Here is a 24,370-nt window from a genome sequence, read left to right on the forward strand (position 1 = left end):
CTCACCCCGCTGCCTGTAACACCCGCCCCCTCCCCACTGCCCCGCACCCCTGTCTGTTACCCCCCCCCCCACAGCCTATTATCCCCACCCCACCCCACGTAACGCCTGCCCCGGCCACTCCCCACTGTTTGGGGGGCAGAAGGGAAAGGCTCTGGCAGGTGGGGGGGGGCAGCGGGGAAAGGCTCTGGCGGGGAAGCGGGGGGCAGCGGGGAAAGGCTCTGGTGGGGAAGCGGGGGCAGCGGGGAAAGGCTCTGGCGGGGAAGCGCGGGGCAGCGGGAAAAGGCTCTGGCAGCAGGGATGGGGAGATACTGAAGCCTTTCCCTGCTGCCTCACTCCAGCCAGAGCCTCTCACTGGCATGTGTAAGTAGGGTTGTCAGCTGTCCAGTTTTCTACCCGAACACCTGGTCGAAAAGGGACCTTTGTGCCTCTGCCCTGCTGACCGGGCTGTTAGAAGTCTAGGTGGCGGCACAGTGGGGCTAAGGCAGGCTCCCTGCCTGCCATGGCTCCACAGAGCTCCCGGAAGCAGCGGCACTTCTCTCCTCCGGCTCCTAGGCCTGGGGCAGCCAGGGGGCTCGGCCTGTTGCCCCTGCCCCAACTGCCAGCTCCGCAGCTCCCATTGGCTGGGAACCGCGGTCAATGGGAGCTGCAAGGATGGCGCCTGCGGACAGGGCAGCATGCAGAGACGCCTGGCTGCGCCTCCATGTAGGAGCCGGCAGGGGGACATGCCGCTGCTTCCGGGAGCTGCCTGAGGTAAGCACCACCCGGAGCCTGCACCCTGACCCCCTCCGATGCCCCAACCCCCTGCCAGAGCCCTGATCACCCACCCTCCAAACCCCTCAATCTCATCCTGGAGCCCACTCCTATACCCCAAACCCTTCATCCCCAGCCCCACTCCAGAGCCTGTACCCCCAGCCAGAGCCCTCACACACTCCTGCACCTCAACCCCCGCCCCAGCCTGGAGTCTCTACACTCTGAACCCCTCAGCCCCAGCATGGCACCCCCTCTTGCACCCCAAATCCCTCTTCACTGGCCCCACACCAGAGCCCGCATCCCCAGCTGGAGCCCTCACTCCCCTGCACCCCAACACCCTGCCCAGCCCAGAGCCCCCTCCCGCACCCTGAACCCCTCATTTCTGGCCCCAGCCCAGAGCCCCTACCCCCTCCCACACCCCAACCCCGAGCCCCCTCCCATACTCCAAACCCATCAGCTCCACTCCCCAGACCAGAGCCCCCTCCCGTATCCTAAACCCTTCATCCCTGGCCCCATCCCTGAGCCCTCACCCCCAGCCAGAGCCCTCACCCCTCCCGTATCCCAACTCACTGCCTCAGCCCAGAGCCCGCATCCCAGCCGGAGCCCCCCCAACCCCCTGAGCCAGTCTGGTGAAAATGAGGGAGTGAGTGAGGGTGGGGAGAGGGAGTGATGGGGTGGGGGAATGGAGTGAGCAGGGTGGGGCCTTGCAGAAGGGGCGGAGCATGGGTGTTCCGTTTTGTGGGAATAGAAAGTTGGCAACCCTATGTGTAAGTTCCACCCTGGGGCGGGGGGAGCTTTGGTGTGCTTTTCACTGCCGTGGAGCTCCATGTACATTACACATTTCTGCGGTGCACCATGGAGACGTAGCTTCAGGGAGACATCAGACAGGTGGGCTAATCAGAGCTCCAAGGCTGAGGGCCAAGCGGCCTTAGCAAGGCACTGTGCTTACTCAGGGGCCAAGCAAATAGTTCCCCAGGCGAACTGCACACAACACTCTCCAAGTCTTGCTACCTCCAAGCACAGGCTACAGCTATGCCCTCTGAAATGCACATTGCAGCAAGCACTCAATACCTAGCTAGGGGTTGAGAGCACCCCCCCTCCCCAGCCCCAGCCATCCCTGAGGCCTGGCCTTTGTACAGTGCCAAGCACTTCCCAGGACACGGACAGCTTTAGTTCCTCCTGCACCATCAGGCATTGGTCCCTTCTGACTGTTCCCCAGCTGGCATTAAGTGCTCCTGTCAGCAGCTACTGGGGAAGGTACCCCGGCCCACTGCTAAGGGAAAGCCAGGGCTGGTACTCTGCATCCCCGCCCCCCCCATAGCTGGGGTCAAGTTGAAAAGGAGAGAGCTAGATGAGGAGCTCTGAGCATCTCTCAGGCCTGGTACAGGGCAGCCCAAGGTAGAGGCTGCTCTGGTCAGCCCAGGGACGTTGGCTCAGCCACATGGGTGGGCTCAGAGCTGGCGTGGCTTGCAGTTGTTAACCCCTTGTGCAAATGGAATCCCAAGTGTTCCAAGCCATGTGGTGCACTGAGTCAAGGTGAGATTTGGCCCAAGAGCAGCATTGAGGAGGCCCGTAGTTCCCTGCCCTTGGAGACTGGCCTAGAAGCAGGAGATCCAGCTGCTATTCCAGCTCCATGGCTAGGAGGCACCTGCCCACACCCCGATGACCCTGCTAGCTTGGGGAGGTACCTGGTGGTCCTTGCCAACCCCCTCACCTTCATTAAAAAAGGTACCAGAGCCACAGGTCTGAGGGCCAAGGAGAGTTTATTTTGTTAACAGCTCGGCAAGTTGGGAGCCAGGTGCCCAGTGCTGCCAGGCCCAAGGACCTTGAGTTAGGCCTGAAGCCTGCCTTTCCCACACACCTGCAAGGAAAGAGACAGATCAAAAGTGGGGCTGCAGCGCCTGCATGAGAGGAAGCAGCACAGTGATGGGCACTGCCAGGCTGGTGGGGTCCATGGGACCCAATCTCAGGGCTTTGCCATCTGCACCCTGCAGCGGGTTACTGAGCGCCTGCTGAAGGTCAGGCCGTGACATGGGGCTAGCTTTATGAGTGCACCTTGGAGCCCAGAATGGGAGACTTAGCACCCCTGCCCAGCAGGACCCGTGCCCCAGAGGATGCTGGGAGCCCAGCCAATGTGTGTCACTCCTGACTCCTTGCAGTCAGGGAGCTGGTAGTCGTGGTGAGGGGGCGGAGCAGGTGAAGAGTTCCAGTGCAGGGAGAAGGAAGTGGCCGGCTCTAGGGCTGGGCTAGGAGACTGGCCAGTCAACCTGCCCACACCCTGGCTGGCCTCCCCTGCTGCCACGGAGATCCAAGGGCCTGGGCTTCCGCTGCTCTCGTCCTGAGGCTTACAAGGCAAACACCAGGGCATGGATCAATGCAACCCTCTGTGCGCCTAACTCTCCAGGAGTCCTGCCTGAACAGGGCAGAGCCCCAGGGGGGGCTCTGGAAGTGTCTACACTGCAGCTGGGAGCGAGCCGCCCAGCCTGAGCAGAGACTTGTGCTAGATCCACTCACACGAGTGTGCTAAAAATAGCTGTGTGGCCGTTGCAGCTCGGACAAGAGCTCCGCTCACGTCACCCGACCCATTGGCTCTGAGCTCGGGGGCTAGTCTCTGCTGGAGCTGCAATGGTCACACTGCGATTTTCTAGCATGCTAGCTCGCTCCCAGCTGCAGTGCAGCACAGGCAGACATACCCTGCCCCACGTGTCCCCGGCTCCCTGGGCTGGGAGCCCCCTTCCCAGGCCACAGAGGGGTCGGGCACCGAGGAAGGCCTGCCCATTGGGTGGGCGGATCCCAGCAAGTGTCCGGGGCCTGGAGATCACTTACCTCAACCCACAGGTCGGTGGGGCACTGATACCACTTCCTCCCCCAGCTGCTGCTGGGCTGAGACCCAGAGCATCTCTGTCAAGGGGTAGCGGCAGCGCAGAGTCAGCCTGCAGAGGAAGACGCTGGCTTAGCCAGGTGGATGGGAACTTTGGAGCGCTCAAGCCAGTTGCCACTGGCTGCAGGGACACCCCTCCCAGCCCCAGAGCTGGCCCTCACCTGTACCACGAGTCCCGAGTGATGATGGGGGATGTGGCTGGGACCCCCTCAGGCACAAAGGTCACCTCATTCTCATACACCAGGTAGCCTCCTTCAAACTGTGCAGGGGAGACTGAGAGTCAGAGGGCAGACAGCAGCAAGGGAGGCTGGGATTCCTTGGGCTTTCCTCCACCCCTGGGAGCTCAGCACCCAAATCCTAGTGAAATCCAGCCCGCTAGACATGCCAGCCCCATGAAGTCACAGCTTCTGGTGCGCTCCCAGGTCTGCCCACCCTCTTTGCATTGGGGGTGCACACATCTCCCTGGGTGATGGGGCTTGGCTCAGCTAAAACACAGGGACTGAGGCAAGCAAATCCAGCCATCTGGGCTGGCCTCTAGCTTTGTTGGGGCTGGAGGGGGGGCCCGTACCCCAGATGGCTTGCTTTACCCAGCCTGCACCACCGCCCTGCTGCCACCCCATGGCAAAGCCCTGCCACCATCCCAGCGGGCCCAGCATCAGACCATGACTAAGCGAGAGCTGCAGAGCCCTACAGCATTAGACCCACCCTCCTGTCACCAGATGCTCCTCCCCAGTCTTAGCTACCAGCTAACAGCCTGCACCACCCCCAAGGGGAAAATATGTGCCATGGGGGGCTCACCCGCCGTGTGGTCCCACAGGAGGCCAGCGAGAAGGAGAAGAGGGCCCGTGAGGAATCGGAGGCCACTGGCCCACAGCCTGGATCCCTCAGGTGGGTCCGGCGTGGGTCAAGGGCAGGCTTGGTGTCCAGGCTCAGCACCGTGGCCACCAAGGTGCCATTGGGCAGGCACACTGTGCCCAGGAAGGGGGGAAGAAAGAGTCAGGATCAGGCCTAGAGACCCCACCATCACCCCTCATTCACCCAGCAGGAGCTACTGGGTCAGCATGAGGCTCTCGGACCCCTCTGCTGCCCCGCAAATCCCATGCATGGTGTGGTTGGCGCAGGAGGGGTCTGTGCCCTGTGGCTGGTGTGGATAATCCCAGATGGGGCAGCCATTCCCCATGGGGTGGGGCTGGGTGCAAGACTGGGGTCAGGATGTGTGGCCGATGGCTGCAGAGGAGGTGGGTTAAGGAATTTCAGCCCACTGGCTGAGCCAGATCTAGAGGAAAAGGGATGCCTGTGCCACTGATCACTTTACTCCAGTGGAATCTAAGGCCCAAAGGCACCCCCTACCCACCCCCAGAGGGGACATCCCATGCTCCTGGCAGGGTGTCTCCACCCAGGCACTCACCCAACAACTGCCCAGTGGGGAAGGTGCAGACAACAGTGAAGGAAGCCAGGACTGAGCGAGTCTTCTTGTCCCGCAAAGAGAAATCCAGCCGAGCCGTCAGCCCTTGGAGGGAGATGCTCTGGGGGTGTGATAGTGTGTGAGAGTGACTCGGGGGCCGAGCACCAGCAAGGAACCCTCCCTGCCAGGTCCCAGCAAAGCCCAGGCTTGGGAGAGGTCAGACATCACTAGTGCTTGGGCTGGTTCCTGCCCCCATGCGTCCTGAGAGCAGGAGGGGCAGGGGCTACCCACCAGGCCTTGCTGGGGAAGATACGAGGCAGGCTGGGACCAAGGAGGCAGCCAGACCAGTCCGGAACTCCAGCAAGAGCTAGAGCAGTGGGTTAGCCCAGTCCCCAGGGTGCCAGGCCCCCTACCCATTCTGTGGGGCACCAGCCCCTTCACCCCTATTCTCGGAGGAACCATGCTGTAGGCAGAAACTGGCTGCTTTGTGGGACTTGGAGTCACTTCCCACTCAGAGGCAACGAGTCTGCATGTTGGATTTTGCCCATCCTCCATGGCACAGTGGGGCAGGGGCAAGTGTCACTTCATGCAGCCCTCGATGCAGGGGGCAGAAGGGTTCAAAGGCAGGTGCTAAGTGACCAAGGAGAGCTGGTGAATGGGAGTTTCAGAGGGAGAAAGAATACAGCTATGATTTAGAAAGGCCACATCACCAGTGCCAACACTGCTCCTGGCTCCTCCACCTGCACCTGTGTCCAGACAGAGAACCCAACTATGGGTGCCACTACCTGGGCCTTGGTGTGGATTTGCAGAGACTGTGGCATGTCATCGAAAGCCAGGCTGGGGAGACCAGCCAGTGTGAGAGATGCCTTCTCGTAGAATGTCTCGGGATACCGGTGGGAGAGCTACAGGAGTAGGTGGCTAGGCTGAGAAGCATCCATGAACACAAGGAATTCCTTGAAAACTTGCATATGGAGATCTCCAAGGCTGAGGAACCAATCCAGCTGGAGAGGACTGCAGTAGCACCCACCAGGGCAGGAGGAAACGGCTCCTTCCCAGGGAGAAATCTGGCTGCTAGTTACTTCTGGCAGCAGGCAGTGCTCCACTCTGGCTCCCAACCCCCAGCCATAGAGATGACAAACCAGTATTTTGCCCTGGCAATAAAGGGTGAGGAATCCCCCGCAAAGGTGAAGGAGGCCAAGACTGCAAGGATCGCAGCCACCACTCCCAAGAGGCATCGAAGGGTGGTGATGGTCGGTGATTGCTTTCTAAGGGGAACAGAGGCATCCATCTGCTGGCCTGATCTGGCATCCTGGGAGGCGTGCTGCCCGCCAGGGGCCCGTACCTGAGATCTTATGGAGGGATTGCCAAGGATCATCCGGCCCTCTGACTATTACCCGATGCTGCTCATACATGTGGGCACTAACAATACTGCCAGGTCTGACCCAGAGCAGATCCAGAGTGATTACAGGGAGGGAGGGTGAAGGGCTTTTGGGCGCAGGTGGTCTCATCTATCCTTCTGGTCAAGGGCAGGAGCCTGGGCAGAGACAGACACGTTCTGGAGTAAACACTTGGCTCAGCGGATGGTATCACCAGGAAGGCTTTGGCTTCCTCAAGCATGGGATCCTGATCGGAGAAGGACTGCTGAGCCCAGATAGGATCCACCTATCCAGGAAGGGGAAGAGTATCTTCGGATACAGACTGGCTAACCTAGTAGATAGGCTTTAAACTAGATTCAACAGGGGTAGGAGACAAAAGCCCATGGGTTAGTCCAAACATGGAGCTGTGGATGAAGGGTTGGAATCTGGGGAAAACATGGATAATCATAGAGGGGCAAAGGACAGACAAGAAGGGATATTGAGGGGAAATCTAATGAACACCTGAGATATCTGTATCCTAATGCAAGAAGTATGGAGAATAAACTGGAAGAACTAGAAATACTAGTGAATACTCACTATTACGACATAACTGGCATCAGAGACTTGGTGGGATAATTCCCATGACTGGAATGCTGGTATAGAAGGGTACAGCTTGTTCAGGAAGGACAGGCAGAGAAAAGGGGGAGGAGGTGTTGCCTTGTATATCCAAGATGTATATGTTTGCACTGAGGTTGAGATAGAAGTGGGAGGCAGACCTGTTAAGTGTCTGGGTAAGGATCAAAGTGGTAAAAAACAAGAGTGATGTCTTGGTAGGGGTCTACAACAGACCACCAAACCAGGAAGAAGAGGTGGCTGAGGGTTTTTTTTAAATAACTAACAAATCATCCAAAGCACAGGACTTGGTGGTGATGGGGGACTTCAGCTACCCAGACACCTGTTGGGAAAATAACACATCAAAGCACAGATTATCCAATTTTTTGGAATGCAAGGGACACAACTTTTTATTATAGAAAGTGGAGGAAGCAACTAGGGGAGAGGCTATTCTAGATTTGATTCTGACAAGGTTGAGAATTTGAAAGTGGAAGGCAGCTTGGGTGAAACGGATCATGAAATGACAGAGTTCATGATTCTAAGGAATGGTAGGAGAGAAAACAGCAAAATAAAGACAATGGACTTCAAGAAGGCAGACTTCAGCAAACTCAGAGAAGTGGTAGGTAAAATCCCGTGGGAAGCAAGTCCAAGTCTAAGAGTTCAGGAGAGTTGGCAGGTTTTTAAAGAGACATTTTTAAGACCACAAGAGCAAACTATACCAGAACGTGGGAAAGATAGGAAATATGGTAAGAGGCCACCCTGGCTTAACCAGGAGATCTTCAGTGACATGAAACTCACAAAAGAGTCACACAAGAACTGGATACTAGGTCAAATTACAAAGGATGAATATAAAGAACATTACAAGCATGTAGGGACAAAATTAGAAAGTTTAATCTCAAGTTTTGCCTTGACCTAAGTAATGATGTAAATGGTAACAAGAAAGCATTTTACAAATACATGGGAAGCAAGAGGAAGACCAAGGACAGGGTAGGCCCATTACTCAATGAGGAGGGAAAGACAGTAACAGAAAATGCAGCAATGGCTAAAGTTTTCACCAAAAAAGTTACCAGTGATCAGACAACTAACATAGTGAACATCAGTGTAAATGGGGTAGGGTCTGAGGCTAAAAGAGGAAAAGAACAAGTGAGAATATCTTCAAGTCAGGGGGGCTTGATGAGACACCTCCTAGAATATTTAAGGAACTGGCTGAAGAGATCTCTGAGCAATTATCGATTATCTTGGAGGATGGGAGAGATAGTTGAGGGCTGGAAAAGAGTAAATATAGTACCTAGCTATAAAATGGGATTACAGACCAGTCAGCTTAATTTCTGCACCTGGAAAGATAATGGAGCAAATAATCAAACATTCTATTTGTAAGCACCTAGAAGATAGGAACAGTCAACATGGAATTGTCAAGAACAAATCATGTTGAACCAACCTAATGTCCTTCTTTGACGGGGTTACAAGCCTTGTGGACAGGGGGAAGCAGTAGCAGAGCTTTGGATACTGTCTCACATGGCCCTCTCATAGACAAAGAAGAGAAGTATAGCCTAGATGAGCCTACTATAAGGTGGGTGCATAACTGGTTGGAAAACCATTCTCAGAAAGTAGTTATCAGTGGTTCACAGTCATGCTGGAAGGGCATCACGAGTGGGGTCCTGCAGGGATCAGTTCTGGGTCTGGTTCTGTTCACTATCTTCATCAGTGATTTAGATAATGGCATAGAGAGTACACTTACAAAGTCTGCGGATGATACAAAGCTGGGAGGGGTTGCAAGTGCTTTGGAGGATAGGATTAAAATTCAAAATGATCTGGACAAACTGGAGAAATGGTCTGAAGTAAATAGGATGAAATTCATTAAGGACAAATGCAAAGTACTCCACTTAGGAAGGAACAATCAGTTGCACACATACAAAATGGGAAATGACTGCCTAGGAAGGAGTACTGAGGAAAGGGATCTGGGGGTCATAGTGGATCACAAATTAAATATGGGTCAACAATGTAATACAGTTACAAAAAAAGCGAACATCATTCTGGGATGAATTAGCAGTAGTATTGTAAGCAAGATACGACAAGTAATTCTTCTGCTCTACTCCACGCTGATACAGTCTCAACTGGAGTATTGTGTCCAGTTCTGGGCACCACATTTAGGAAAGATGTGGCAAATTGGAGAGAGTCCAGAAAAGAGCAACAGAAATGACTAAAGGACTTGAAAACATGACCTATGAGGGAAGATTGAAAAAACTGCATTTGTTTAGCCTGGAAAAGAGAAGACTGAGCGGGGACATAAGTGTCTTCAAGTACCTAAAAGGTTGTTACAAGGAGGAGGGTGATACATTTTTCTCCTTGACCACTGAGGAGCAGACAAGACTCAATGGGCTTAAATTGCAGCAAACAGGGCCGGCTCCAGGCACCAGCTTGTCAAGCAGGTGCTTGGGGCGGCCGCTCTGGAGAGGGGCGGCACGTCCAGGTATTCGGCGGCAATTCGGCGGACGGTCCCTCACTCCGCCTGGGAGCGAAGGACCTCCCGCCGAATTGCCGCTGCAGATCGCGATCGCGGCTTGTTTTGTTTTGGCTGCTTGGGGTGGCCAAAACCCTGGAGCCGGCCCTGGCAGCAAAGGAGATTTAAGTTGGACATTAGGAAAAACTTCCTAACTGTCAGGGTGGTTAAGCACTGGAATAAATTACCCAGGGAGGTTGTGGAAACTGGATTTTTTTAAGAGCAGGTTAGACAAACACCTGTCAGGGATGGTCTCAATAATACTTGGTTCTGTCTCAGTGCAGGAGACTGGTCTAGTGACCTAGCGACGTCCCTTCCAGTCCTACATTTCTATGATTCTATGCTCAGGGCACATCAGGAAACCCAAATCCCAGAGAAGATGAGCCAGAGAATCTCTTTGTTGCTACAGCGAAGCTCTCGAGAGACAACAGGTTGCGCTGGGTGGCATGAACCGCAACAGTCACCCTTTTCTCGTGTGGTTCCACTCAGGAGCGGCGCCGGGGTTTTTGGCACCCTAGGTGGGGGTCCTTCCGTGCTCCCGATCGTCGTCGGTAATTCTGCAGCGGGGGGGGTCCTTCTGCGCTCCCGGTCTTCGGGGCACTTTGGCGGCAGGTCCCGGAGTGAATGAAGGACCCGCCGCAGAATTGCCACCGAAGACCCGGAGCGCAGAAGGACCCCTCGCTGCCGAATTGCCGCCAAGGGCGGCAAAATGCCGAAATGCCGCCTCCCCAAATCCTGGCACCCTAGGCGACCGCCTAGGTCGCTCAAATGGAAGCGCCGGCCCTGGTTCCACTGAGGGTTAGCAGTTGAAGCCAGTTCCCTCTCCCCTGCTACAAATGGGACTGGGAATAATTTGTCAGAAGTGACAGTTTGTGGGAAAATCTGGGATGATGCTTCCCAAACATTAAAAAAAATGTAAATGTTCCTGAACCAGCCCAAGTATTTTGGTGTTTGTGATTGGTCTGGGTTAGAAATGAGGGGGCTTCACCCATTTTCTTACTGCTTCTCCAAGGCAGCAAGCGTTCGGGGTGAGAAAGTCTTTGCCCAGGTTTTACCCTGGGTTCCCAGCTGAAAGACTGTGTCCAGAGGAGACTGTCTGGAGCTGGGGTGTCCAGGTCATAGGAAAGTTCAACAGTTTGAAAATTTCTCACAAAATGAAAGTTCCAAAAAAGTTTCACACCAGGAAAAATGGGTCATTTTGAATTCTAGAAAACGCTGCTGTTCCGTTCCCAGGATGGAGAAGTCAGGAGGAAATGACTGGCTTCGACTTTTCCTGGCCAAATTCCTGAGGAACAGCTCCATCCCAGGGCAGCTGAGTGTGCTGACTGAAAGCTCGCCGATTGCAGTCTGAGCACCTCTTGTGTTCGGAGAGCGACGGGAACACATGGATGTCCCTGGTTAAGAGTAGGTGGCAGGCAGCCATTTTTCTTGCTCCCTCCCAGGAGAACTGCAACCCCCACCAGATTATTTTCCATTCTCCTTCCCCACTGCTCTTGCCCCTCCCCACCCCCCAGCTCCCCCACCTACCTCATACGCCAGCCCAGCAGCCAGAAGGGGGACAGCCAGGTGGAAATGGCGACCATCATCGGACACTCTGTAGCTGTGGGGGGCAGCCAGCTGGCTCAGGGGCCGCTCCCCGACATAGGGAACCCAGAACCGGTCCAGTGTCCCGTGGGTCATCAGCAAGGCCAGCACCCCAGCCTCACAGGAGCCCTGGAAGCTGGGGGGCACTAACAGGAGCAGAAGGGGTTAAATATGGGTCCAGTCACTCTGAGCACCCCAGAGCCAAGGGCTCAGCCAGGCCCTGCACTGGGATGTGGGAAGCTGCAGGCCACAGCCAGGAGGGATAGGGGCATTGAGCCAGTGACCCCGAGAGCCACAGTACCCCCCCACACACATACCTGCCACTCATGCCAACCCCATCCGTGCCCCTGACCTCCATGTTTCCCCCCACTCACACCAATCCCAGGCCCTGCTTGTCCATGCCACCTCACTGCACTCACAGCACCCCAGCCCATGCCCACACAGCTACCCACTGCCCCACCCACGACCTCCAAGCCCTATCCACACAACTACCCACTGTCCCTCCCACCACCCACAGCCTGTACCCACACAGCTAAGCCACTGCCCCTCACACCAGCCCATGCCCACACAGCTACCCACTGCCCCTCACACCACCCCCAGCCCGTGCCTACACAGCTACCCACTGCCTCCCACACCACCCCCAAACTCTGCCAACATAACTACCCACTGCCCCCACCACCACCCCTAAACCCTATCCACACAGCTAACCCACTGCCCCTCTCACCACCCCCAGCCCCTCGACCAGCCAGGCCCTCCCCCAACTCACCCACATCTGGGACATCACAGGTGATGAGCCCTGCCTGGGTGAAGGCCTCGCCCGTGGGCAGCAGCCGCAGGGTGTAGTTGAGGCGCAGAGTGTAGCGCCTGAGGGGGCCGTGCAGGTACTGCCGGGAGGACAGGCGGGGTCAGAGTGGGGCTGAGGAGCTAGACAACCCTCCCCTCCCCCCAGCTCTCCTGCAGGCAGCCTAGTGCAGCCCTCACACCATGGGGCACTGAGTGAAGTGGGCCTCCCCAGGGCACCTTCGCGCTATGCATCCTGATGGCTATAGGCCCAGCCCTGGTCTGGGACCCTCCTCTTCCGCCGCCCTCCATGCCAGCCTCCACCCCCAAGCCAGCTGCTGCATGGGCAAGGCAGCCCCCGAGCACCAGGGCAGGGGAGAGCCCTGGGGCTCTGACAGCAGCTTATCCCTCCCTCCAGGTACACAGGAGCCCACTGCCCTGGCCCCCCATGCCACCTCCTCACCACCCCATCCCCCACCACCGTTACCTGCTGCTGCACCAGGGGGTCAGCAAAGGGCACCCTCAGCCCAAAGGCCCTGGTGTCGTTGGGGTTGGGGGCCTCGTGGGGGTCAAAGCCACGGTCCTCGGCCTCGGGGCGGCTGAAGGGACGTCCGCCCACCGAGACAGAGACCAGCTCCACATCGGGCAGGAAGTGCCCCAGGCGCACCTTGAAGTAGCCCTGCGCTGCCACGGTGTCTGGGGGAGGAGACAGGGGTGCACTGGGCGGTGGGGTTCACTGGAGCACTCCCCCAGGCAGCCAGTGCCCTAGCCCAATGGCCATGACCCCAGGCTGGCAACCCCATGCCCAGGGCAATGAGCCCGGCTGAGACCAGCAGCTGCTCATCCTGACATTGCCCGGTGAGCATGTGGGAATTTTTGTAATAGTTTTATGAAAACTCTGCATGCCTCAGTTTCCCCATTCACTCTGTATTGCTGCCCGGGGGGGCGGGAGCTAATTGCTCCTCTGGGCCAGGGGCTGGAGTCATGTGGGCAGCAGGTAGGCCTGGCTAGCTTTGTCATGGAGAGCCAGTAGCCCAGGGCTGCGTGGAGCCAAGGGACCCGCAGCGTAAAGAACTCAGCTGCCCCCAGCGCGTCAGACAGAACAAGGGGCCTGGGGAAGCAGGGCAGGGAGGGTTGACCACATGGGCTTTGCTTTCCCAGACTAAGCCAGGCTCTCTCAGCACTGCATTCCAGGGGCCCAAGAAACGCTGCCTGCCAAAGGCTGCCTGTGTCCCTGCGTCTGTCCGGCTCTGAACGGCACTTTGCACTTGCTGGAGAACCAGGGCATGGGGGAAGCAAAACCCAATGGGGGATTTTGACCTTTGGGTGGTTAGATGAGCTGAATCCAGACGATTCAAAACCAGGCAGGGTCGGGTCAGTTTCTTCTGCCCAGAGAAGTGACAAGTATTCCCCCACCCATCCCCCACCAAACCAGCCCCTAGACCCAGTTCCTGTGTGGCAGCTCTGTCTGCTGGAGCAGGGGCTGGGACGGGCGGGGAAGGATGTTCAAGGCTCTTGTGGAACGGGACTTCCTTTAAAGCCGGCAGCTCGCAGGGGCCTGGGGGCTCTTTCCGGGTGGGGTGAGGAGCCCCCCATGCCAGGAACTAGGGGGCTCTTCTGCTGCAAAGGGGGCACAGTGATCTGGGCGGGGGGCAGAGGCCCAGGCCATCAGAGAGGCAGAGCTCCTGTGGGAAGCTGATCTCCAGAACTCCCTCACGTGGCCTGAGCACCCCTTTCCCATGGAGCTTGGGGGGGGGGGGTGCAGCAGGGCTCGGCCAGGCCACAGGGATCCTGGGGGCTGCACCTACCGTCGATGATCCGGGGCGTCTGTGGGGAGAAGGGGGTGCGGATGGGACGGTAGCTGCGGTGACGGGTCCGGTCACTTTCATCCCCTTGCCAGTGCCGGTCCAGCAGCAGGTGGATGCTGTACCTGGTGCCATAGCGATTACCCAACAGGGCGCTCTGTGGGGAGGCGGGGGAGCAGTGACAGCCCCTATGGGGAGACTCCTGACTCCCTCCTGGGAGGAGAGAGCTCCACCATGTGACAGCCAGGACCAGCTCTTCCATTGGCACCCCCCCCCCCAAACACACACACACACCCTCCGACCTGCAGCCCTGTGGGGTGAGGGGATGGACCAGGGAGGGGGCCAGAGCTCAGTTGCTCCAAGTTCTCAGGAGCTTTGGGGAGCCAGGGGTGCTGGGAGAAGCTGCTGCAGGGAGCAGGAGGCTGACAGCATCTCACAGACTGGGCGGCAGCAGCAACAGTTAATGGGAACAGGTCTCGGACTGGAGATCCAGGCCAGCGTCCCACCCCAGGCCATGCTGTGACTCCTGGCGTCTATCATGGCTCAGGGAGGGGTGTTGGGTCTAGTGGGTCACAGCAGGAGGGGCTGGGAGCCAAGACTCCTGGGTTCTCTCCCTGTCTCTGCCACTGCCCTGCTGAGTGACCGAGGGGCCTCACTTTCCCCCTTTGTCTAGCCAGGCTGTGAGTTCTTTGGAACGGGGACCCTTGCGCCAGGGGAGCGAGACGCATCAGTCACAGGGGTCTCGGCGCAGGGCCCAGCCCGGCGGCTGTGCTGCCTCATGCCTGTGCACTGACCTGCAGCAGCCCCCCGGGGGCACCAATGGGCACCACGATGCGGATGAGCCTGGAGTCTGTCAGGAAGGTGTAGCCATTGCGTGCGACAGTGCCCGCGTCAATCACACGACCATCCAGGCCCATCTGGACCTCGTCTTGGTACTGCTCTGGCCACAGCACCAGGGATGGCAGGATCCGCGGCGTCACCCAGCTCAGGCTCGTAGCATTGACCACCGGGGAATCTAGGGACAGGAGGCCATGAGCCCCACCTACTGGTCCCCTGAGACCCACCCCAGCTCTGCCAGTGCCCCTCACTCCTGACCCGCAGCCCCCTGCTAGCCCAGCCCTGCCAGTGCCCCTCACTGCCGACCCACAGCCCCCTGATACCAAGCCCTGGGCTCCCTCCCAGACTCACTGACAGGGCAGGCCACAGCTGTGTCCACCATGAGGATCATCCAGGCCTGTTTGTAGAACACTGTCGCCCTGGCCACTTCCACCTCCAGCCCCTCCACCTGTGGAGAGTGGGTCAGTGGAGGTGCACAGAGAGGGGTCCCATGACTTCATCAGGGTTCCCCCCTCATTCTCCCTCCCCAGCCAGCCCAGGAGTCTGACCCCTGGTGTGACCGGATTTGACTGGTCCCTGGCAGTAACCCAGGGGCACCTTGGCATGGACCAGTGCTGAGTCAGCACCTGACTGCCCCTTCTGCCCCACCAGGGGCTGGGCATGAGCCTACCGTGCAGCCAGAGGCCACATGGTGCCAGCAAGAGCCAGGCTCCCAGAGACTCCTGATAGCAGCCTTGCCCCCCATCCAGCCAGCCTCCCCACTGTGCACCAAGCTCCCACACACCCCACTGGGCCCACAGTGAACCCCGGCCTCCCCCCCCCACTATGCACCAGGCTCCCATGCACCCCACTGGGCCCCCAGTGCCCCCAGCCCCCCCCCCCCACTGTGCACCAAGCTCCCACGCACCCCACTGGGCCCCCAGTGCCCCCCAGCCTCCCCCCCACTGTGCACCTAGCTCCCACACACCCCACTGGGCCCACAGTGCCCCCCAGCCTCCCCCCACTGTGCACCAAGCTCCCACACACCCCACTGGGCCCACAGTGCCCCTCAGCCTCCCCCCCCACTGTGCACCTAGCTCCCACGCACCCCACTGGGCCCCCAGTGCCCCCCAGCCTCCCCCCCACTGTGCACCTAGCTCCCACACACCCCACTGGGCCCACAGTGCCCCCCAGCCTCCCCCCACTGTGCACCAAGCTCCCACACACCCCACTGGGCCCACAGTGCCCCTCAGCCTCCCCCCCCACTGTGCACCTAGCTCCCACGAATCCCACCGGGCCCACAGTGCCCCTCAGCCTCCCCCCCACTGTGCACCAAGCTCCCACGCACCCCACTGGGCCCACAGTGCCCCTCAGCCTCCCCCCCCCCACTGTGCACCTAGCTCCCACGAATCCCACTGGGCCCACAGTGCCCCCCAGCCTCCCCCCCCCCACTGTGCACCTAGCTCCCACGAATCCCACTGGGCCCACAGTGCCCCCCAGCCTCCCCCCCCCCACTGTGCACCTAGCTCCCACACACCCCACTGGGCCCACAGTGCCCCCCAGCTCCCCCCCACTGTGCACCTAGCTCCCACGTACCCCCACTGGGCCCACAGTGCCCCTCAGCCTCCCCCCCCCACTGTGCACCAAGCTCCCACGCACCCCACTGGGCCCACAGTGCCCCTCAGCCTCCCCCCCCCACTGTGCACCTAGCTCCCACGAATCCCACTGGGCCCACAGTGCCCCCAGCCTCCCCCCCCCACTGTGCACCTAGCTCCCACACACCCCACTGGGCCCACAGTGCCCCCCAGCCTCCACCCCACTGTGCACCTAGCTCCCACACACCCCACTGGGCCCACAGTGCCCCCCAGCCCCCTCCCACTGTGCACCTAGCTCCCACGCACTCCACTGGGCCCACAGTGCCCCTCAGCCTCCCCCCCCCCCACTGTGCACCTAGCTCCCACGCACCCCACTGGGCCCACACTGCCCCCCAGCCTCCCCCCCCCCCACTGTGCACCTAGCTCCCACACACCCCACTGGGCCCCCAGTGCCCCCCAGCCTCCCTCCCACTGTGCACCTAGCTCCCACGCACCCCACTGGGCCCCCAGTGCCCCCCAGCCTCTCCCCCACTGTGCACCTAGCTCCCACACACCCCACTGGGCCCACAGTGCCCCCCAGCCTCCACCCCACTGTGCACCAAGCTCCCACGTACCCCCACTGGGCCCACAGTGTCCCCCAGCCCCCCCCCCCACTGTGCACCAGGGTCCCACGCACCCCACTGGGCCCCCGACGCACCCAAGGCCCCCCCCAGCCACACCTCACTGTGGCCACCGTGCCCTTCCCTACCCCCCAGGCTCCCTCACTGTGGCGATCTCGCTCTGGGCTGTGCCGTAGGGTGCGCGGAAGAGGACGCGGGTGGCCGTGGTGTTAACCCCGTAGCCCAGGCTGTGGGCCTGCGTGGCGGGCATGCTGAGCAGGGAGCCGTTCTGGAAGTGGAAGACAACCTGCCACACTTGGTTCAGCGCCCCCTGGGCCTGCGAAGGGGAGAGACATAAGGCTGAGTCCCCCCATATGCCGGGGAGGGAGCAGGGGTCCCGACACTGTCAGGTTACCCCCCTCCACAGATCATGGCTCTGCAGTCGGCTTAAGGGCTTCAGCCCCTGTGGGGACCAGCCCAGCTCACCATACCCATGGCACTGGGTTACATGTGGCAGGGGCAATCCGGCCAGACCCACTGGGCACTTAGCTTCCGCCGTGCCCTGGGGAGTCCGCGCCTGCTGGGCAGCTGATGGGCCAATACCTTGCCCAGTCCATGGCCATGGGGCAGCAGGACAGCCAAGTGCCCTGGCTCGCTGCTGCTCTGTGGTCAGGGTGTGCCAGAGACAACGCTGCTCCCCGGGCGCCCATGCCAAGCTCCGGGCACCGTTCGTTGCTGGTAGAGGGACCATGATGCCACAGCTGCACCAAGCCCACTCACCACCGGCCAGGCAGCGATCCAGTCCTCATTCAGCACTTCCCTGGCGATACCGGGCACAGCCCGCCGGACCGACACCTGCAACAGGACAGGGCCAGCTCAGGCTGGGGAAAGAAACCCTGCTAGGAGACCCTCTGGCGGCATCACTTCACACAGGGGAGCACGGGGAGCCCCCCCCCCAGCATCACCCCGCCCAGCGGCTCTGGGGCCTGCCCTAGGGACCCCGACCAGGAGACAAGTCCTTCCCCACCACCTCATCCTCCACCATGGCCCCCCTCACCTCCATGTAGTTCTCCTCGCAGACAATCTCCCGGGGGCTCCAGGGGGCTCCCAGGGGGCAGCTGATGGTCATGTCATAGGGGACGCTGGGCCCCACAGCGCCTGTCACCTCTACCCGCAGCTGCAGGCTGAAATCCTGGTCAAACTGGGGTCCCCCAGGAAAGAGAGACTACAGGTTAGACCCTGCCCAGCCTCAGGGCTGCTCCAGCACCGGAGATGGGGGGGGGCGCACAGCGCTGGCACCCAGACCTCAAGTACCAGAACTGGCTGCCCAGCTCTGGCAGGACTCCTGGGTTCCCTCCCCAGTGCTGGCAGGGGAGCAGGGTCTAGTGAGTTACAGGTGTTGGGGCTGGGAGTCAGATATGGGCCCCCCAGCTCCTGGAGGCCAGGCCTGGGCACTGGGGGCACTCACCGTGTTGCGGACAGAACAAGCCAGGAAGGAGACGCGGATCTGGGGGTTCCCACGGAGGTCAGTGCCTGCCATGAATCCGCACTGCGAAGCCAGCTGCTGTGTCACCTCGATGTACTGCCCCGACTCGGCTGGGGGGAGACAGCATCTGGGACCCCCACCAGTACCTGCCCCCCCCACACCTGGTGCCCAGGCACCACCCGCCCCCCCGCCAGCCTCCCGTCACACGACCCCTCTCCCAATGCACCATCCCAGGCCACCCCCACCCACGGGCCTGCATCTTGCCCCAGCCTCTGCTCCAAACAGCCAGGAAGCCCCCCATGACCCCTCCCCACTCACTGTAGACCCCATAGCGCCAGCGGCTCTGCCCCACGAACGCCTTGTCCAGCCAGATCCAGAAGTAACGGCCTCGGCACTCAGTGCGAGCAGCTCCTGGGGGGATTGGCAGTGTTACTGGGGGCAGCACCCAACCCCCCTCAGCACCATGCCTGGCCAGGGGACGGACTCCAGAGTGCCGGAGGCCTACTCCCCTCAGTGTGGTGGGTGGGGGCCCCCGGATCCCCTCTCGGGGCTACTGCTCCAGGTCACAGGCCAGCTGTGCTCACAGCAGGGGCCGCCCCATCCTGCTAGCCCCAGCCTCCCGCCTCCACCACCAGCCCCACCTGTGTTGTACCACCCACCCTGAACCCTATCCCGCCCCCAGTCACAGCTGTCCTCAGGGGCCCCCCGGGCGGGCCCTGGGATAGTCATCAGAGTCTCTGTCCCAGCACCCCAAACAGGGCTTAGTCATACTAAGCCCCCCGAACCCCAGGATTCCCCCCCCCCCCCGCCCAGCAGGCACCATCCCTACCCCACAGGAGACTCACCATCGGGAAAGGACACGGAGCCCGCGTGCCAGGGTACCACCACCCAGAGCAGGCCCAGCCTGCAAAGAGGAATGGGGCAGGTCACACACAATACAAGGGCTGCCCTCCTCTGGGTCCCTCCTGGGTGCTAGCCCCAGTTCCGCGCAGGGAGGGGGTCTAGTGGGTTAGCGCAGGAGGCCTGGGAGGCTGGGGCAGAAGGCAGCCTCCCCCATATGGCAGGCATCCCTCCATGCACACAGACCCTTCCCCGCAGAGGCTATTTGGTCACAGATGGATTTTGCCCCCCACCCCCAGATGCTCACACAGGGCAAGGGCTTCCCACTAGAGACTGGAGGGGATGGGTCATGCACCAGCCTAGGGCATGGGGTCAAACCCAGCTGACATAGGTGCCCCATGTGACCATGACCAAGTCCCTTAGCCTGTGCCTCAGTTCCCCCCTGCTCCCATACCAGAGGGATCAATGCTCTCTGGGAAGGACTATTCCAATTGGCCAGGGGATGGGAGTGGGGCAGCACCCAACACAGACTGGGGCCTGTGTGTTTGTAACCTAGGGGTGCTTTGGGCCCCAATGCACTGGGCACAGGTTTGGGGCTGGGGGATGCCAGGCTGGACACCCGTGGTCCAGATGGACAAATGGCCATGCCCCAGGAGAGGCAGTTAGGGGAGCTTGCTCTGTGCCCTGTCTCTTGGGCTGCAGGATAGTAGGTCAGACCCCCACTGAGATCAGAACCCAGTCCTGCCATGCACCATGCACCAATCTCACCCTGACCAATCCCAGCCCTACGCCACCACCAGGCCCTGACCAATCCCAGCCCTACCCCGCCCCCTCAGCCATGCACTGCTGCCCCACCCCAGGCCTTGACCAATCCCAGCCCTTCCCCGCCACCAGGCCCTGACCAATCCCAGCCCTACCGCCCCCCCCACCTCTGCCATGCCCTGCTGCCCTGCTCCCAGGCCCTAACCAATCCCAGCCCTGCCCTGCCCTGCCCCCAGGTCCTGATCAATCCCAGCCCTACCACCACCCCACTCGGCCATGCATTGCTGCCCTGCCCCCAGGCCCTGCCCAATCACAGCCCTATCTCTCCCCCTCCCTCAACTCCACAGTGCCAGGCGCTACACAGACTAGTTCCTGCCACAGAGGCTCACACGCCCACCCCCTTGCTCCCAATGGGCCCTGTGACCTGGGCTGCAGGAAACTTGCCACCAGCAGTGCAGGGACTATGACACTGTGATGAGCCAGACATTCTCCCCTCACCCAACTGTGTGGGGGGGGTGGCACCTCCCCCCGGCTCCGCTCCTTCCGCGCCCAGGCAGGGCTGCCAGCGCTGGGAATCCCTGGGTTGCTGGTAGAGCTGAGATAGGAGCTGCCTTGACAGCAGCACTGTCCCAACACAGCCTTGGAGCCAAGAGACCCCCACACACACTGAGAACCAAACACCAGCCACATGCCCTTGGCATGGCGGGGACCCCAACACCCCCACACCAGAGATATTGGCCAGCCTGCTGACAGATACCTGCCTGCCCCCCCCCCCCAACCACAGCCCAGAGACGGGGGCCCAGCGTCCTTACAGATACTGGCCCCCAAACACAGTCCAAAGACTGGTGGGGGGCCCAGTGTACTTACAAATATTGCCCCCTCACAGCCCAGAGACGGGGGGCCCAGTGTACTCACAGATACTGCCCCCCCCCACAGCCCAGAGACGGGGGGCCCAGTGTACTCACAGATACTGCCCCCCCCAGCCCAGAGACGGGGGGCCCAGTGTCCTTACAAATACTGCCCCCCACAGCCCAGAGACGGGGGGCCCAGTGTACTCACAGGTACTGCCCCCCCAACCAAACCCCAGAGATGGGGGGAGGGGGCCCAGCACATACCTACAGATACTGCCCCCCCACAGCCCAGAGACGGGGGGCCCAGTGTACTCACAGATACTGCCCCCCCACAGCCCAGAGACAGGGGGCCCAGCGTCCTTACAGATACTGCCCCCCCACAGCCCAGAGACGGGGGGCCCAGTGTCCTTACAGATACTGCCCCCTCACAGCCCAGAGACGGGGGGCCCAGTGTACTTACAGATACTGCCCCCTCACAGCCCAGAGACGGGGGGCCCAGTGTAGTCACAGATACTGCCCCCCCCCACAGCCCAGAGATGGTGGGCCCAGTGTACTTACAGATACTGCCCCCTCACAGCCCAGAGACGGGGGGCCCAGCGTCCCTACAGATACTGCGCCCACCAACCACAGCCGGCCAGAGATGGGGGGGGCAGGCTGCTTACAGACACCCAACTCTCCATCTCCAGTCCCCCCAGCTTTACTGCCAGCCAGGATTTCCTGCCCCAGCCCTGCACCCACCAGGCCATTGCTGGGACAGCCCAGGGAGGCCCCCCACTCACCTCGTGAGGAGCATGGTGGGCATGCCAGGTCCTGGGGCACTGCGCAGCTCAGCACAGTGCAGCGGGTGCTGCTGCGGGAGGCAGGCGATACAGCCCTGGCAGGCTGGCAGCTGATTTGCTGGGCTGGGTGGAGACAGGCTGGGAATGGGGTGAGTGTGCAGTTCTGTGGCCTTGGAGAAGAGATAAGTCTGGGGGCTGAGCTGCCCTGGGGTGGGGGAGTCGGGACTCCTGGGTTCTGTCCCTGGCTCGGGGGCTAATCGCTTAGAGCAGAGGGTCTGGGAGGCGGAGCGCCTAGGGGCTAGTGCCAGCTATGCCCCTGCCCTGCTGGCCTGGCCTTGGGAGTCCCTTCCCCTGCTGTACCACTGCGATGGCGGGCAGGGAGTGCTGGGGGGAGGGGATGCCAAACAGCTGATTGGCGGGTGGCTGGTGGGTGTTGACCATTCACTATTTTTTTTCTGTGGGTGCTCCAGCCCCGGAGCACCCATGGAGTCGGCGCCTCTGCTGCAGACCCTTAGGGGTCCACCAGTATAATCCGGGGTGGGGGGGTGTCTGTGAACGTGCCAGCAACCAGAGGTGACACCTGGGGGCACACAGGGTCACGTGCCCTCCCCGCCTCAGATTTCTGCCTTCCATTTAGCACAGAGGCTTTCCAACTGTGGGACGTGTCCCCCTAGGGGGCGCAGGGGAATGTTCTGGGGGCCAGCCCAGTGCGGTGGGGCTTGGGGAGGCAGCCCCACCTCTACCCCCAACTCAGCTCAGCCGGTCTGGGGGGGCTTTACCCAAAAAGTTCAAACTGGCATTGCCACTCGCCCCCCTTCCAAACATTCCTCCGTGACCCCCCGAGGGGGGCGTGCCCCACAGTTTGAAAACCTCTGTTATATCAAGAGGCGACATGTGGGGGTCACATGCCCCCCAGAGCCTTTAAATTGTGCCCCCCATTCATGGCGCCTCTGCTAGTGATCCATTCAGCTGCAAGTGTGAAATATAATTACTCCGTTCAATTTCTGTAATGGCTGCGTTTGTTATTTGTAAACCCACTCGGTCAGCTTCAGCCGTTCACCAAGCAGAAACCGTCTCAAAGCCGGGAGAAGAGAAAGAAAGAAGCGAAATCGAACCCCCTTCAAAAAACCAAAACCTGAGGGGATATGACAACAGCTACATTGAACTTGGCTTTATGTGTGTATGTGTGGGTGGAGAATATGTGTGGGTGGAGAATCCAGACCCCAGGGTGTAATTTGTGGAGAAGTACTTTCTAAGGAAGCACTTAAGCCAAAAAAATTAAAAGACATCTGAGGTCGTGCATGTGGAAAGCGTTGACAAGCCAGTGGAGGATTTTGAAAGGAAGCGGAATTGCTTATAACACACAAAAAAACTGTACAAACTGTGTGAATCTTGCAAGAGAAGGCTCTCAAAGCATCCTACACGGTGACAATTAGAATCGCTAAAAACAGAAAGCCACATACAATTGCTGGAATTACTGATGCCAGCTGCAATTGAAGTGTGGGGACGAAGCTGCTAATAAACTGAAGAATGTGCCAGTATCAAACGACCCCCTTAAAAGGTGAATTACAGAGGTTGCAGCTGACGTGAAAGACCAGGATTCAAGCAAGTGGGATGTGTCAGGTGAGGTTCAGCTGTTGGTTTATGTGCGATACATCTGTGATGGGAAAACAGAAGGAGAACTGCTGTTTTGCAGATCACTGCCGACAAAAACAACAAGTGATGGGATTTTTAAGTGTCTGGATAATTTCAGGATGAGCAACAACCAGGACTGGGGGCAGTGTGTGAGCACAGACGGTGCTTCTGCAATGATGGGGAGGCATAATGGGGTGCAAAAAAAATGAAGATGTTGCACCATTGGCAAAAGTAATGCACTGCATGGGTTTCAGGGAGATCCTGGGCATGAGAAAGATGCCAGATGACCTGAAAGATGTACTTGATAAGACAATAAAAGTTTTTAACTTTATCAAAGCACACATCAAGCAAATGCACATATTTTGGGGGCAATGTGTGCAGAAATGGGTGAATTGCATCACAACCTTCTCCTGCACACTGAGGTCAGATGGCTTTCCAAGAAAAAGGGGTTGAATCACGTTTTTGAGCTTCATGAGTCTCTGATGGTATTTTTGGAAGAGCAAAGGCATCGATCAGGTAAATTCTCAGAGACCCAGCTTGCTCAGCTTGCTTATCTTGCTGATATCTTTCATCACCTGAATCAACTTAATATTAGCATGCAAGGGCGTCAGTCAAACAAAGTGACTGCGTTCATTGAGAAGCCAGGTCTCTGGCAGAAGCGAGTGCACAAAGGGACCAGGAGCATGTCTCCGCTCCTGCAGGAGTTTTTGAACACCTGACTTTTGGTGCTATGATGGCAGATTGCATGGATTCCCTTCTTACCAGTTCAGAACGTACATCGGCCACACGGTAACAATACTGAAATGATGTGGATCACAAATCCCTTTTTATCTGCTGATGGGGAATTGCTTGAAATGATTCCTAAAGAGGAGAAGGAATTTACTGAGCGGAGAAACACTGATGTGAAACGTGCCCACAGGCCCATGCCTGGTGCTGAATTCTGGTTGCACGCATCTGGTGAATTCCCTGATTTGGCTAACCATGCTCTGCGAGTCTGCCTTGCATTTGCTCCCACTTCCCTTTGTGAAAATGGATTCTCAGCCCTCACCCGCATCAAAAAAACAAACAGCGTTTGATAGCGAATGTTCAAGGTGACCTTCACACTTGTCTAACTGAAATGACTCCTCAGCTGGACACGCTGTGTGCTGCCAAACAAGCCCAGGGAGCGCATTAGTATCAGGTAAGCTGTCAATATTCTCATTTGCTGTGTTTTTGTCAATGTGGGCCAATCATTTCTCTACAGTGGTATTTGTGACAACTATTACAATACCATGAAAGATACAATTTATGAGCAAAAAAATAATAAGGGGCAGTTGGAGGTCCACAGACTTGTCT

At 59.1% G+C, this 24,370-nt stretch overlaps 1 protein-coding gene across 1 annotated transcript in view; it reads right to left on the reverse strand.

Moving 5' to 3' along the window:
• Positions 1-2,581: 2,581 nt before the first annotated feature.
• LOC135886966 (uncharacterized) overlaps positions 2,582-24,370 on the reverse strand; it is a 34,828-nt gene continuing 13,039 nt past the window's right edge. Inside the window, exons 3-20 of the mRNA XM_065414748.1 lie at positions 21,401-21,523; positions 19,014-19,072; positions 18,487-18,579; positions 18,151-18,278; positions 17,740-17,883; positions 17,463-17,537; positions 16,849-17,019; positions 14,861-14,957; positions 14,467-14,687; positions 13,676-13,829; positions 12,355-12,563; positions 11,854-11,971; positions 11,031-11,233; positions 5,040-5,157; positions 4,430-4,599; positions 3,793-3,890; positions 3,608-3,683; positions 2,582-2,611 (exon numbers count right to left, since the gene is read on the reverse strand). Coding sequence (XP_065270820.1) covers positions 2,582-2,611; positions 3,608-3,683; positions 3,793-3,890; positions 4,430-4,599; positions 5,040-5,157; positions 11,031-11,233; positions 11,854-11,971; positions 12,355-12,563; positions 13,676-13,829; positions 14,467-14,687; positions 14,861-14,957; positions 16,849-17,019; positions 17,463-17,537; positions 17,740-17,883; positions 18,151-18,278; positions 18,487-18,579; positions 19,014-19,072; positions 21,401-21,523 — 2,287 coding nt within the window. The remainder of the gene's footprint in view (positions 2,612-3,607; positions 3,684-3,792; positions 3,891-4,429; positions 4,600-5,039; positions 5,158-11,030; positions 11,234-11,853; positions 11,972-12,354; positions 12,564-13,675; positions 13,830-14,466; positions 14,688-14,860; positions 14,958-16,848; positions 17,020-17,462; positions 17,538-17,739; positions 17,884-18,150; positions 18,279-18,486; positions 18,580-19,013; positions 19,073-21,400; positions 21,524-24,370) is intronic.

The sequence above is a fragment of the Emys orbicularis genome, chromosome 12 (assembly GCF_028017835.1).
Source record: "Emys orbicularis isolate rEmyOrb1 chromosome 12, rEmyOrb1.hap1, whole genome shotgun sequence".
NCBI classification, from domain to species: domain Eukaryota; kingdom Metazoa; phylum Chordata; order Testudines; family Emydidae; genus Emys; species Emys orbicularis.